A 15,267-nucleotide genomic window follows, 5' to 3' on the forward strand; every position below is an offset into this window, starting at 1 on the left:
TTTTTAAAAAATATATATAATTAATTATTATTTTTTAAATATATATATATATATATATATATAAACCTTACTTATGAATGCTTATTTGATTAGTGAAAACCGCATCGAAATACGACCAACGATTCTCGATACAATAACTCAAAGGCATAGATAAATACACACATACAGGTTAAATCAAGAATTTTTTTAAAAGTCTTAAAAAAGAAAAGAAAATTTAGTTCGTAAAGTACACACAGCCGAGTAGAAATATAGCCATTCATCTTCTCAGTAAATGCCGAAGTTTTATTTTGTCCTGATATTACATCTACTAATATTTATTATAACCAGTAGTTTAAGAAAAATATTAGTGCATATTCCCTTTGATTCAGAGGTACAACACACTAGTGATAGTGTACAAATGTCGTGATAACATTTTACCAGAATAAACGATAAAACCTAACCGATTTCATTTTTTTTTGTCTACCACTACTTTGTCTTTGTTTATAGTGTAGAAGTATGCTGTAAGATCTAACTGGATCAAGTAGGATTTTTCCTTAAGACTGTGACAGTATTCATCTGTATTTATATCTGCTTGTTATTTAAGCAATCTATTCTTGCATGGCCATAAAATGAAATTTAAATGTGTGAGAACAACATATTATGTGACTAAACAAATTACAATAATAAGTTAGCAATATTTAGTAGGTATATTATTGGGTAAACGGCACAACTTACAGTCACACTTTTAATTGTGAAAGGAGTGCAAATGTATAAAGAATATAATATTAAAGCGACAGTTTCGACAGATATCTTGGTTTGGTAACAGATGTGAAAACAATTCTTACATTAGTTAGTTTCCATTTTACATAAGTTACATTAGTTACATTAGTTAGTTGCAGCTAGGAATAATATTGTAACATAAAACTACAAATGTAATAAATGTATTAATTTTGCTTTATAAATTGCTGTTATTACTGTTCCCCAATATAATAATAATGATGGGTGTTGGTATTACTTCATTTATGTTGGTCCTTGCCTATCTTCCTTGACCCAAGATTGCAATGTGATAGAGCAGCAATTCCGGACTATGACGAGTATTCATAATTTTGTATAAATAACATGCATATGTACTAAATACGCTATTTAGTGTATTTAGGACCTAGGAACGATTTCTAAGTAAATATCAAGAAAGAATGCTCATAATGTGTTACCTAATATTTATTCTACACAGAGTCTACTCGCAACCCAAAATACAATCAGAACTCAATACTACGTATCAGATACAGGTTTAATCGCAATACATAAGGCAACACATTACGGTTTAATGGCAACCCTAAAACCACAAATCTAAGATCCGCATAACCAAGGCCCACAATCCATTATTTGCACAGACAGTATATGTCATACTGTAACCATTCTTAAATCTAGAGGCAAGTGCACATTCATTCAACATCTCCTTTTTAACATTAATTGAAAATTATAGATTACACCACCATGAGGATTAACTTACTTTAGCTAATCTTGGGACTGAGAAGACAGAAGTTTCCTTCTTTCCCCTTCCCAATCCCGCTGATTCTGACGTATATATGCCATATCATTAGGTTTTAATTATTTTATATATTACTCAAGTCTAAATTAAGCTTTAGACTGAAATCTTCGTGGCATGAATTCATCTCTATAATAATAAAACATCTCAGTCACTTACAAAGCACGTAGACAGATGGGAAGGGAGCTCAGTTGAGAAATACATACCACATGTAGCACAGTTGGAGTCTTACACTAATCTGCTCTTACAAAATCCAGTACGCAATATAAGTGATTATATGTAATCATAAATGTGTGTGTGTGATGTGACTTGGAGTTTAACGTCCCTTTTCAGCAGCGAGACTATATGAGACGTGGACCTACTGATTAACGTGGAATCCGAACCACATGAGCTCCCGCCGGGAATCGAACCCGGGTCTCCCGCGCCAAAGGCGCGTACGCTAACCGCTTAGCCACGGACGAGCTCTATATGTAATCATAAAGAAAGTATTACAAATTCCTATTTGGAAAGATGTGTGAGGTCACTCAAACTCGCTAGGATATACCCTTCTCACCTTAATTGGCAATACTACAGTAAATAGTAGCAATGTAGTATATTGTCCCACAAATTGTGTAAAATCTTAACCTTTTTGGTACGGATAAAACGAAATAGTATGTTTTATACTTTAGGTACATAAGTTGATTTTAATAGAACGATTAACTGGTCTAATTAATTATTACTTACATACATTTAATAAGAAAATTTTCGTATTATTCTAGGTACGTGTTGCCATTGGCTGTTATGGTATTTTTGTATGTACGAGCTTCAATGGAACTGCAGGCACAGGAAGGGCCTGTAGCTGTGATGATGTATGATTCATCAGTGAGAGAAGATAGATCGAGAACTGATTCTGTGTCCGATTTCCCGTCAGGGAGGTAAGTTCATTAAATATAAATATTTATTACTTTCGATATAGTAACTATAGATAAAAGAACTTACGTGACGCCTTTCCTGGATCAAAGAAAATTCTTGTTTCTTTGTAAAATAAACACACTTACTACGTATCATATACGTTTCGCAGAGTTTTGTCACTGTAATTGTGTTTATATGGAGTTACTGAGGCTAACGGGACGCTAAAAGGACACTCGTTGTTACTTTTAGACATCGCTTTATAGGTTGTCAGAACATTAGATCAGTAAAAATCAGTAGAGGTATTACATTTATGGCTTTGTTTTGCTACTGTATTCGATTATTGAAGTATGTGTTTCTTTGTGTGATTCAAAGAGAAAAATGAAAATATTTTAGAAAAGAGAAAATAAGGACTCATATTGAGATTAAATAAAGGAACGGAAGGAGTTGTACATAATGTAGACAAAAAGTAGGAACTGTTATTAAAATAAGTTAACGGTGTGAAAATGCATGCTAACCCGGGCAAAAGATTTCTGCATCGGATAAGCAACAGCCTCATGAAAAAGTGCATTAGTATGATAGTTTGCGTTGTGAGGAAAATATTCCAAGGATTTCATGACGCAAAGAAAGAAATTCTAAAATTGAAACGATAATAATAGGTACTCATATAAACTTGATTTACACTGAGTTTATCCCTTTTGCTTTCTTGAAGAGAATTATGCACAACGCAAGAAGTCTTACGTAAATGCAGTACCTCTGACAATACTATGTTAGTTCTCGACTTTGCCGTCTGCACAAGTTCCTAATACATAGGGAAGGTGCAGAAAATAAAGTGCATATTACCATGCAACTAAATGAAGAAAGACAGAGGAGTATGGAGGGATACAATCAGTTTGTGATCACGGCAGTTTTTCAGCAGTTTTTCATAGTAATACTTTAAACCTACTATTAACATCGATTTCGGTGAAAAAATAAACTTCGTTCCATGTAACACAGATATAGTTGCATGATTCATTATAAGGGTTACTAGCATTTTTATATATCCACCTTACTCCCCATATTACAGGGCACGGCATCGGAAGTCTCATTGTTCTCTCAGCAACCCCGAAAACTATGAATTCGACATGATATTGGTCATTTGGATCATTTTTATATATATCATCTCCACTGTATATCACAGACAGTCACTTTCATTTTATTATTTTTTTTTACATATATCTCTCCCTCCCCTTACCCTACGTAGCACCTTCAAAGTTAAATGATAAAAATTATCCTAGGACCGAACGTAATCTATGTTGAAAATTTGATCGAGATCGGTCGGGTGGTTTAAGATTTATTAAGTTTTATTAATTTTTATATATCTGTTCCCTCCCCTCCCCTGCCCCTAACTTTTACCGCCAAAGTGATACGATAAAAATCATTCCAGGTCCGAGCCTCATCTATGTTGAAAATTTGATTAAGATCGATCAGTTTTAGCGTGGTGAAATCACAAATACATCACTTTAAGTTTTATTTTTTATACATATATCTCTCCCTCCCCTAAGTTGCACTGTAAAAGTGAAATGAAGAAAACATCCCAAGCCCGAATCTTATCTATGTTGAAAGTTTGATCGAGATCGGTCGGGTGGTTCAAGAGTTGTTAAGTTTATTCATTTTCATATATTTCCCCTCCTCCCTCTCCCCTAAGATTTAAGGTGAAAATTTTATAAGAAACTTCCTAAGTTTGAACTTCATATATATGTTGAAAATTTTGTTGAGATCGATTGGGTGGTTAAAGAGTTATTAATTCACGCATATAGTCAGTTTTATATTTATATTTATTGATTTTTGTATATCTCCCCCTGTTCCCCCTCCCCCAAGTTGCTCCGTCAAAGTGAAATTATAAAAATCATCCCAGTCCCGAACCTCATCTACGTTGAAAATTTGATCGCGATCGGTCGGGCGATTCAACAGATTAAGAGTCACAAACATAGTCACTTTCAATTTTATGATATAGATTATATTCTAATTTCAGATTATGTTCTATCAAAATCCTGTCAGATTTTGCAGGCTGAAAGTGGCTGCATTTGCAATGAAACTTTTTACATTACGTTACTAACTTACTATTAAAATTTGTATACTTCATTTCTGCACATCCTATCAAACTTATACAATTTTGAGACACTTCAGAAAGAGCTCCCGCGTGGCTAAATGTTTAGTGTTCGTAGCTTCAGTATGGAAGATCCAGGTTCGATTCCGTAGTAGAAACTCATGTGGCTTGGATCCTTCGTTAAGTTGTAGATGCATGTTTAAATGTAGCCTTTTTGCCAAAAAAGTGACGTTAAACTAAATGAATAAAAATAAAAAAAAACTAACCAACCACAAACTTTACAAAATTGTGCTTACTACGTGTATATCTGTGAAAATAAAATCATGGTTAAGACTGCACAGGTTCAAATGAAGGTGAAAACACAAAGGATATGAGAAACAAAAGCAGTCGTAATTGTTGTTTTCTTCTCTTTCTCTCTCACTGCTTTTTCACTTTAGTTTCACATTTTTTCCTAGTAATTCCACAATAGAACTAGATTCCGGTAGTGGAAAACTAATTAAAATAACTTTAGAGGTTTCTCTTTCATTTCTTTGTAAAACGAGTATGAAGGTTTCACTTTAATTACACCCTGCGTAGTTCGTGAATAGCTTACGGTAATTAAAACTTTGCTTTAGATTCAGTATTCCGTAACAGTTAACAAAAATATTCTAATCTACAATATCAATGATCTCAATATACCAAATGAGTTGATACTATGTCCATATACTGTACTATATATTATAGCTATGTTCTTGTTAATTGTAAAATAAAACTTGACAGTTTGGTTGGTCATTTTGTTTTATATTAATATATGTTAAATATTTCCGAAGATACGGTGAACAATATAATAGTTGCGTATAACTTGTACATACTTGGGTATCATAGTGAAGTAGTCTGGGGTTCTAGGTCTATCGAACACAAATTGTGCTAGCACGAGTTCGAGACCGAACTTAACTCATTAGAGCTCATTGTCTACATTTGTTGGTAGGTAAACACCTAGTCATTAGTGATCTTGCTCATAATTGAAGGCTGCCCGTTATTGTGTCACGATTGAAGTAATTTCAATAAATGCATGATCTTGTAGTGCATTTGGACTCCGTGAAACACAAATTAGCTTATTACACTAATATGTTTTAAAAATGTTCTGAGTGCTCGTTTTCTATTCAGATCATCATTAATTCAGTGTAGATTAAAATAAGTATGCTTACGATTTCTTTCTACAGAATTTTTCTAGAAGGGCGACTTTGAAATAAAAATAAAAATCATACTGTGCAATTTTCTGTTTTTGACAATCAAAATCCCTAGTAGTTACATTCTATCAGGGGCTGTGGAGACCAGATAACTTACTTTAATCAGGCTGATATATGGTCAGGTACAGAATAATAGCACAATCATTTATTTTTTAAAATTCTATTTTCGTTAAATTCTAGAAACTCTGCATTCATTGGTGCCAATACCCCAAAGTGTTTGGGCACAATCCGCTCAAATTTACCATTGCTCTTCCCTCTTCAAAAGACTAGTGGTACCCTTCGGAATAGTAGTAGGAGTAACCTTGGCTTCGTTTTTAATAGAACCAGTTTATATCTGCTCATTCCTTCCACAACAAGTCAAATCAAATTAATAATTTGTAAGACATCCAGTAGATGTAAATTTGCGTATATGATATGATCATATTAATCCCAAACCTTTATTATAAATACGAAGTTAATAAATTTTTATTTCCTCGTAACAGCGTAACAATTCAAGAAACAGAAATAGTAGCTCATCAACATATCTATTTAAACGATCTTTTTTTTCTTGAAGAGGAAAGAACAAGTGTTTACATTTCATCAGAAACAGGTAAATCTTTTCGTAAAATAAACATCAATTGAGGGATCAAGGCGGAGGATATTTCAATTAAACGGATCTTCATATTTTCCCTTGATGAGGAAAACACACTAAAGTTCGTCGTTTAAGTCCACTGTAGAAGAAACTTTCTATGTTGGAGCTGAATAACGAAGAAGAGCCTGTCTTTGTGTAGGTGTGTGTTTTTGTTCCTATTGAGAAGTGAAACGTCTTCCAGAATTACCAGATCTTCATATTTTGTTAATGTTTCCGTGGATATACATAGAGAAGTACGTGACAAAACATTAACTAAAATATGTTTGCGATCTCGCCTGAGGGATTCTCTTTGTACTTAAATGAATCAATTTCAATTGTAACACAATGCCATGCATTTCAGTTTGATGTATGTATAACAAAAGGAAACAAAAGCTTTATTAAGGAAGGAGAAAGTATTTTGTTTTAAATGCTTTCTATTAGAAATGAAATGTTTGTTATATTCTATCCGTGTTATTGAAACATTTATTCCAATATCATAGAAAATGTTAATTGGAAGAGATACATGAGTTCATTAAACTATCTGTGTTAAAATCTCTTTCTAAAAATGTGAGAAACGCGTTTCTCAATTTGTCACTGACGTAATTGTCCCCAAATAAAATACTTGTAAGACAAAAATCCTCGTAAGATGTTATAATAAATTTTCTTTCATTTTTCTATATTTGAAGGTCTTTTATTATGTTATACTATGAATATTTTATACGAATTTGCTGTAGCTATATTCAAAGCATTTTTAAAAGTTTTTTTTTTTCATGATTTTAACAAGAGTTCTATTGCGATTAGCTATAGAAAAAGAAAGAAATATGTAATTGTGAAGAAAAAGTATTCGAATTCGAGATTTTAACAAATTTATAAATTTATGTTATCAATCGAAATAGTGAATTTTGGGTGTGTGGTTTCCGTCTATATATATTATATAAAACTTTATTTATTAATCTGAAAAATGGATTTTTTAATATTATAATAATTAAATTTAAATGTGAAGCCTGTAGAGGCATTTTTCTCTTATATTGAAGAAAAAACATTCAAAGAACACAATATAGTGAATGGGAACGGAAGTTTTGTTCTGAAAATAGCCCAGCCACCTAAAATTATAATAAGCTTACGTGCAGTGCTAAGGCTACCATTTGACCCACTATAGTGAGTGTAAATAAGGAACACTTTTGATAACAAAATCATGCTACTTTGGCCGGCAATCATACTAAGTTGAAACTATAGATCGGAACTCAAGGACTCTCTTAAAGTTTTGTGAGAGCTGGCTGGTTAACTTAGAATGTGGGAATGGCTTCCGTAATGCGCATGTAAGTGTCAAGATTTTTCCAACCAGATTCATTTGTTTTGTCTTAAAAATCATTTAGCAATATGATCTTGTCATCGCTAATGGGTATGCACCAATAAATGGCAGAAACTGTAAATTAGTACTTGAAACAGCAATAAAGCGTAGGAAATAGGTTTTATTTACCTTTTTGACGTATCAGTATTAAAATAAATAATTTGATGTAGGGAAATGATACTTTTCCACTTACCTTCTTCATTCATTTATCTTAATCTTGTCGAACATATTCTCGGTTTTAGAAGGTTTGGACCGCACTAGTATTTGAGATACTTTGGTTGAAATGAGGAATTGCATTAAAATTTCAGCAAAAGTAGAATTGACTCATACGGAAATGCATAAGAACAAAGCATGGGGCGACCAGGAATGCACTAAACTAACACAGAAGGGGAAACAAACAAAACTGTAATGACTACAAAATTGAATGATATAACTAAAAAAAATTCGTTATCATCAGGAGGGAAATTTCCAAAACCTTTTTAACTTGAAGACAATAAAAACGAAAATATTCAGGACAGTATAAGGGCATCAACGAATTTAAGAAAGGGTATCAACTACTCGGCTATATATTAAAGAAAGCCAATAGAACAGTTTTCACTATACAGATAGAATCTTGAATAAATGGACAAGTACCGTGTTCGTGGTTTTTATCGGGATTTTCCCGTTTTCTCCCACTTTCTTCAATCCACCATTTCATTCATTTCTCATCATCATCATCTCCTTTAGCCTAACTGACATAATCATTGGACGTAAAACTTAGATTTCATTTCATTTCATTTTCTTGAATAAATGGAAAGATTTCTTAGACGATTTACTTAACACGCAACCAAAAACTAATGTTCGTGGAGAAAGTGACATGCACGTAACAGAATCGTATATTTCAGAGCCTAACTGAACAGAAGTAAAAAAAAAAAAAATCGCTATAAACAAATTAAAGAAACACGGATCTCCGGATGTAGACGAAATTCCAACTGTGTTAATTTTAGCTAGAGGGGAAAATTGTGGAAGGTGCTACTTCTTGCACTATAATCGCCAAGATCTGTCACAATGTTACAATGATTATCACCGGTTCTGGTGACAATCCGCTTTAATGTTCGCCGGGACCTGTCACTGAGGTTGTTTTTTTTCGACAACTGTTCTTCTTTGGCGATGTGGTTTTGCCGTAAGTTTTGTAGGTCATCATAATTGTGTGTGTGTGTTTTATTGGTTCTATTATCATAATTGTAATAATATAGTTCTCTAGGAAGTCATGCGTAATTCTTATATACAAAAGTTTAGCCTATGAAGAAAAAAAGACGATTAAAAAATCAACAGATCTTATTTTTATAGTAGTTAAGCGATTTATCAAAATTTGTAAATTTTCTTTGTGAAAGTACAATTTATTGCTTAATTGAAATGTTATACGAGATAGTCTCTATAGGAAATTGAACCATGCACTGTTGGGGTGAAACAAATGCATATTAGTAATTCTGTAAACGTGACCAAAAAAGTGGAATATTGTTTCCAGAAAGGAAACATGTACACATTTCATGCAAATAAAAACCGTATACACCAGTATAACCGCTACTAATTCATTTTTTTTTTAAACAAAAGATGTTTCACAAAGTATGACGTATCTAGCTGGCTTTTTGGAAATGTCATTTCTCTTTTTCTTTTTCTTTTATTTTCTCTCTTTCTCTTTTTTTACTTTTATTAAATGACTTGTTCTCTAGTGAAAGAATTGAATACTCGTTCGCTTTCACAAATTTCGCTATGGTTTTCTTCTTTGAAATTTATTGTAGCTTTGTGTGTATAGATCCTATATGCCTCAGTATTTAAATATATATGTGTGTGTTTCTGGAGTTATAGGATGGGGTGGCTGTGATATAGTAATAGAGAGAAAGAGGGCGCTGACGGCTGGTATTCGTCCTTTTATGTCTTCCTTCCGTATGTCAAAATCGATCCAAACATTCAATATTGCCATCTGCAGATATTCTATCGAAGTTTATTTATTTGTGTCGGAAATAGTACTATCATTTGTTTCTAGAATTAATTAGATATCTAATGTATTCAAAATACTGAAAATAGATAATATTTGTGAATACTTTGGATAATTATTCTGAATATGGACGCTCGCAGCGGGGAGCAAGGGGAGATAGTTGCCCCACTGGAATTCCGAACTTGTGTTCAGTCTTTGGAAATAAATGCCAAAACAAACTAATTCGCTCTCACATTCTATCTAATATTTATATTAAGCAATTATTTAGGCACATATTCGTATTAATTACAGTAAATAAACTATAGTATTTTATATATTTATATTAAATAAGGATATCTGCTTAACCCTTTGACGCATACTATACATTTACGCATATTTGGGATTTTCTGGGCCCCAAATGCATATTTATTTATAGAATTGACATGCATATTTTTTGGTCATTTATCTTTCAAGACTGACTTCATCATTTAAATTAATGAATGCTCAATTTTTGGAGCTCATTTCATTTAATGTTGTCATGTTTTGTAGCATATCTATTTGTTCTGATTCGAAATATTTTAACTAAGAAATATATATATTCGACAAAAGATAAATATGTTAATATTAGGTTTTCTAAGAGTATATTTCAATTAATAATCCTTTGGAACTACCACACACTGATTAGTTTTTATTTTAAACATTCCTGTACATGTTGCTATCTAGAAAATAATATCACTAGATTATTGTAATGTATTTATTGTTGGAGAAAATACTACACTGTTCTATGAAATCTTACATTCTTTATTCCAATAAAAACTAGATGAGAAACATAATTATATTCTAAACATGTAAGAAACCAAACAATGCAATTGAAGTGTGAAAATAATACTAGAAATTAACCAGTTACAAGTGGAATAACACACTTTAAAACAGGAGAGGAACCAAACAGTGTGAAACAGATTGAGATATAAAGTGTAAAAATTGTAGCAGAAGTGGAACGACTATAAAAAAGGCTTACATGTTATGATTTAAACTATTGATAAGATTTTAACCATAAAGATAAATTTTTGACTACATTGTTTCTTTAAAAAAATAAAGTATTGGTAGTAATATTTAGTATTGAATACATACACTATGTGATCAAAAGTATCCGGACACCTCCCAAAACATACGTTTTTCATATTAGATGCATTGTGCTGCTACCTACTGCTAGGTACTCATTATCAGCGACCTCAGTAGTCATTAGGCATCGTGAGAAAGCAGAATGGGGCGCTCCGCGGAACTCACGGACTTCGAACGTGGTCAGGTGATTGGATGTCACTTGTGTCAGAAGTCTGTACGCGAGATTTCCACACTCCTAAACATCCCTAGGTCCACTGTGTCTGATGTGATAGTGAAGTGGAAACGTGAAGGGACACACAGAGCACAAACACAAAAGCGTACAGGCCGACCTCGTCTGTTGACTGACAGATACCGCCGACAGTTGAAGAGGGTCGTAAAGTGTACTAGGCAGACATCTATCCAGACCATCACACAGGAATTCCAAACTGCATCAGGATCCATTCCGAGTACTACTATGACAGTTAGACGTGAAGTGAGAAAACTTGGATTTCATGGTCGATCGGCTGCTCATAAGCCACACATCACGTAGGTAAATGCCAAACGACGCCTCGCTTGGTGTAAGAAGTTAAACAGTGGAAAAACGTTGTGTGGAGTGACGAATCACGGTACACAATGTGGCGATCCGATGGCAGGGTGTGGGTATGGCGAATGCCCGGTGAACGTCATTTGTCAGCGTGTGTAGTGCCAACAGTAAAATTCGGAAGTGGTGGTGTTATGGTATGGTCGTGTTTTTCTTGGAGGGGTCTTGCACCCCTTGTTGTTTTGTATGGTACTCTCACAGCGTAGGCCTACATTGGTGTTTTAAACACCTTCTTTCTTCCCACTGTTGAAGAGCAATTCGTGGATGGCGATTGCATCTTTCAACACGATCGAGCACTTGTTCATACTGCACGGCCTGTGGCGGAGTGGTTACACGATCATAATATCCCTGTAATTGACTGGCCTGCAGAGAGTCCTGACTTGAATCCTATATAACACCTTTGGGATGTTTTGGATCGCCGACTTCGTGCCAGGCCTCACCGACCTACATCGATACCTCTCCTCAGTTCAGCACTCGATGAAGAATGATATGCCATTCCGCAAGAAACCTTCCAGCACCTGATTGAAAGTATGCCTGCGAGTTTGGAAGCTGTCATCAAGGCTAAGGGTTGGCCAACATCATATTGAATTCCAGCAGTACCGATGGAGAGCGTCATGAACATGTAAGTCACTTTCAGCCAGGTGTCCGGATACTTTTGATCACATACTGTACGTATACACTTAAAATGATTTCGTTAGTGAAATGTTTAGTCAAGTTCACGTATTGTTATTTACTTGTTGAGTAGTTTGTGTCTTGTATTGTGTGTTTTGTATCCTTTCCATCTGTACTAGTCGCGTTTCTTTGTTCTTGTCATGGCTATGTCCAACTTAAAAATATGGATATAAAAATCAATAAATAAATGGAGGAAAATATCCAATTATGATACCACAGTATGGTACTTTGAGTATCATGATTATCTTTAAGTACCGGCCTGAAGGCGGATTTGAGCCAAAATGTAAAAAAGAAAATGTCCGCTCGTATATTGATGGCGATGTGTTGAATCGGAAATGAAACGGCCAGCAGAAGTCTGACAAATACGTCATTTTGTATGTCATTATTTCAAAAGTGTTCATTATATAAAAATGTGCAGTAAAAAATCACTGTGTTTGAATTTTGCTGTGTGTGTCAAGGGCCTGTGTGTCAAGCGCCCTTTTGTGCCTGGATACCCAGTAGCGATTTCTTGCGTCCACCAGTGGCGCAACCAAAACACGACGAATATTTTCATGTGAAAATGTCTTCAGTGAGTTAAAGCATCTTTCTCCTTGCTTCAAAATCTGATGTGAATAACTCAATAATTGATTTCCACGCATTTAATTTAATGTTTCTATTGCTGCAGTCTTCGATTGCGTTGTCCCAAATTTCAGCATATTTTTCAATTGCACAAATAAAACCCTCTGTCTTTTCTCTATTGTCTATCAGTTTGCCTAATTCCTGCATTTTGTCTTCTTCTCTGTTTTTCTTCACTCCGTTTCCGCCATCACATTTATTTGCACTTGCCATTTTCTCGTGGAGAAAAGAAACAACCAACACTAAACAGAGTGAAAATATATTGCGGTTTGGTGAGTCACCGAGTGAGCTCCGATGATCAAACAATTTTTGAACCTGCTACTGGTAGCGCAACCAGTGATCTAGTGTAATACTCTACGTTAAGAAAAATGGTCCAAGTGTGTTCCGCACCACTAATGGTTGTCCGGGCAGTTGCTCAGCTCGTCCACCAACAGTCCAACGATTTCTTGGTGTTTTCCACCAGTTGCCCCAGTGTAATAGATTCTGTATACTTCAATGCCCTTTCATGTTCTCCATCCACTGGTTGCGCCACCAGTGGTGCAACCAGTGGCCTAATGTAATAGGACTCCTAAACTTTAATTTATAAACTGACATCGATTGGTACTGAGCCAAAAATATATGTAGTGTAACATGAGATCATAATAAGGACAAAGGTTATTGTAATCTTTGTTTCTTCCGTTTCATACATTTTTGCGAAGCGTTTTTCACTAGATTGTATATTACACTCAAACATTAGCATTATTATTACTCAAGAAATTTGAACTGTTGGTTACTTTATTTTAACTCTGCCAGATCCTGCTTCAGACTCTAAGCGTACTAGTAGTAACTCATTTATTATAGTAAGGTTTGATGAGCAATTGAATATGCTTGTCTTTTTTGTAATTTTATTTGTTATCAACAAAGACAATTTTACTTAATATAATAAAATGATTCTTTTTTACAATGCCTTCTAAAGTATAGTCACCACAAATAGTTCTAAAAAAATATCTTTTTACCTAGGCGCCAGTTCAGAAAACTAGGTGCCACAATGTAGTTCTCAGGCACGAAATTTGGTACTATGCCTGCGTATTTTGACCTTAAATTATAGTTATTGGTATGAATTAATTAAATACTTCACTGCAATTAAATATATTTTAGGTTCAATTTAAATTGGAAACTTTGAACTTTATAACTAATTTATTATAATTTATTTTTAACCTAACTAAGCACAAGTACTAGCAGGTAAAATTGAGACTACAAGCATAAAGAAACAGGGCACTAAACTCATACACTCAGTCGCCATGGTGACATATTTTTCGAGCACTGGTCCTAAACTCCCGGACGTTTCAAATCATAAATAGCTAAAGTAAACAACTTTATTTCTTGTTATGTAAAATATGGACGATACATGGTCCTCTCGTCATTACTTCTAACTTTTTTAGGCTAGAATTTCTGCTACTTCTTAACTCATGGAACATCCCAACTGGTTCACAATATTGGATCAACCCTGAGAAAACCTATGCATCAATCGGGAATCGAGTTCGGACCACATGTAACGGAGATAGACAATCTAACATTCAACTGCATTGATATATTTGCTAACGTGTTACGTTTTTAAATCAAGAGCTTTATGAAATTAAAGAAAAAATAATTCATAAATTTTAAAAAAAGACTGATTGATAGAAAAACTTGCAAACCATAACATTTTAGGTTCCGAGATGGAATACTGTTCCCAGCGTAATTTGGCGTTGTTTGTCACTTCACACAGTGCCGTGTTTAAAGGACTGAATTCTGTGAGTGGGAAAACTCTCCTTTAGGTACTTTTCCAACTTGAAAATATACCATGAGAACAAATAAATTTTAATGAAGACGAAACATAAGTGATGTTTTATGGAGGACAAACTACTTTGTGCGCATGGGTTTGCCTCAGAGAAATGTAACAAAATAGTTTTAAAAAACTAAAAGTATTGTCAGCTTTTTATAGTTTCGGTTGGGAATGAAATTTTAATAGAAACGTCTCTTGTAATGAAGTAAATCCTTAATATTCCACGATTTTTCTTTTAATATCTCTAGTAATAAGTAACCTTAAATCCAGAACTTTTATTCATTAAGAAATTAAGTAATTACTATAATTTCAAACAAGTGTAATAACCAAACTACACTAGCTCTTACGGCTCTGTATTAAAGGATGTTAAATACAAACAAATATATTATTCACCTCCATCGATCAATATTGACAGATTCGCAAGAAAAGGCTCGCAAGGTTTATAATAAATGAATTACTTTTACATTTGACACATATAACGTACTGCAGGTCCGATGTTAGATGTTACCAGGCTAACACAATAACATTTTACCAGAGGAACGGTAAAAATATGATTTGTTTGGATTCGAATTTTGGTTAAATATTACAATACTAGCACCGTATTCGTAGTTTATTTTTCTTTACCAAATAATTACCATGGATGCCTCCCAGCACCGGGTGCCCACCGTTTTGGTTTAGGCTTCGAGGTGCATATAGTAGCCCTATTATAAACTTGATCCTCCCTCGGAAAGAGTCTTATAAAGCTTCGGGTTCAACTCAATAGAGGTTTCATACAGCACCGAGGAGGGAGAATTTAAGGCTTACATTAACTTTAAGATAGACACC

General features: G+C 34.0%; 1 protein-coding gene across 1 annotated transcript in view; it reads left to right on the forward strand.

Annotated features, from left to right (window-relative positions):
• The first annotated feature begins 2,289 nt into the window (after nucleotides 1–2,289).
• LOC145691226 (uncharacterized) overlaps nucleotides 2,290–15,267 on the forward strand; it is a 266,108-nt gene continuing 253,130 nt past the window's right edge. The window contains exon 1 of the mRNA XM_081766884.1: nucleotides 2,290–2,439. Within this exon, the coding sequence (XP_081623010.1) occupies nucleotides 2,306–2,439 (134 nt within the window). The 5' untranslated portion in view covers nucleotides 2,290–2,305. The remainder of the gene's footprint in view (nucleotides 2,440–15,267) is intronic.

Source organism: Thermobia domestica, chromosome 1 (assembly GCF_964235325.1).
Source record: "Thermobia domestica chromosome 1, izTheDome1.hap1.1, whole genome shotgun sequence".
NCBI lineage: Eukaryota > Metazoa > Arthropoda > Insecta > Zygentoma > Lepismatidae > Thermobia > Thermobia domestica.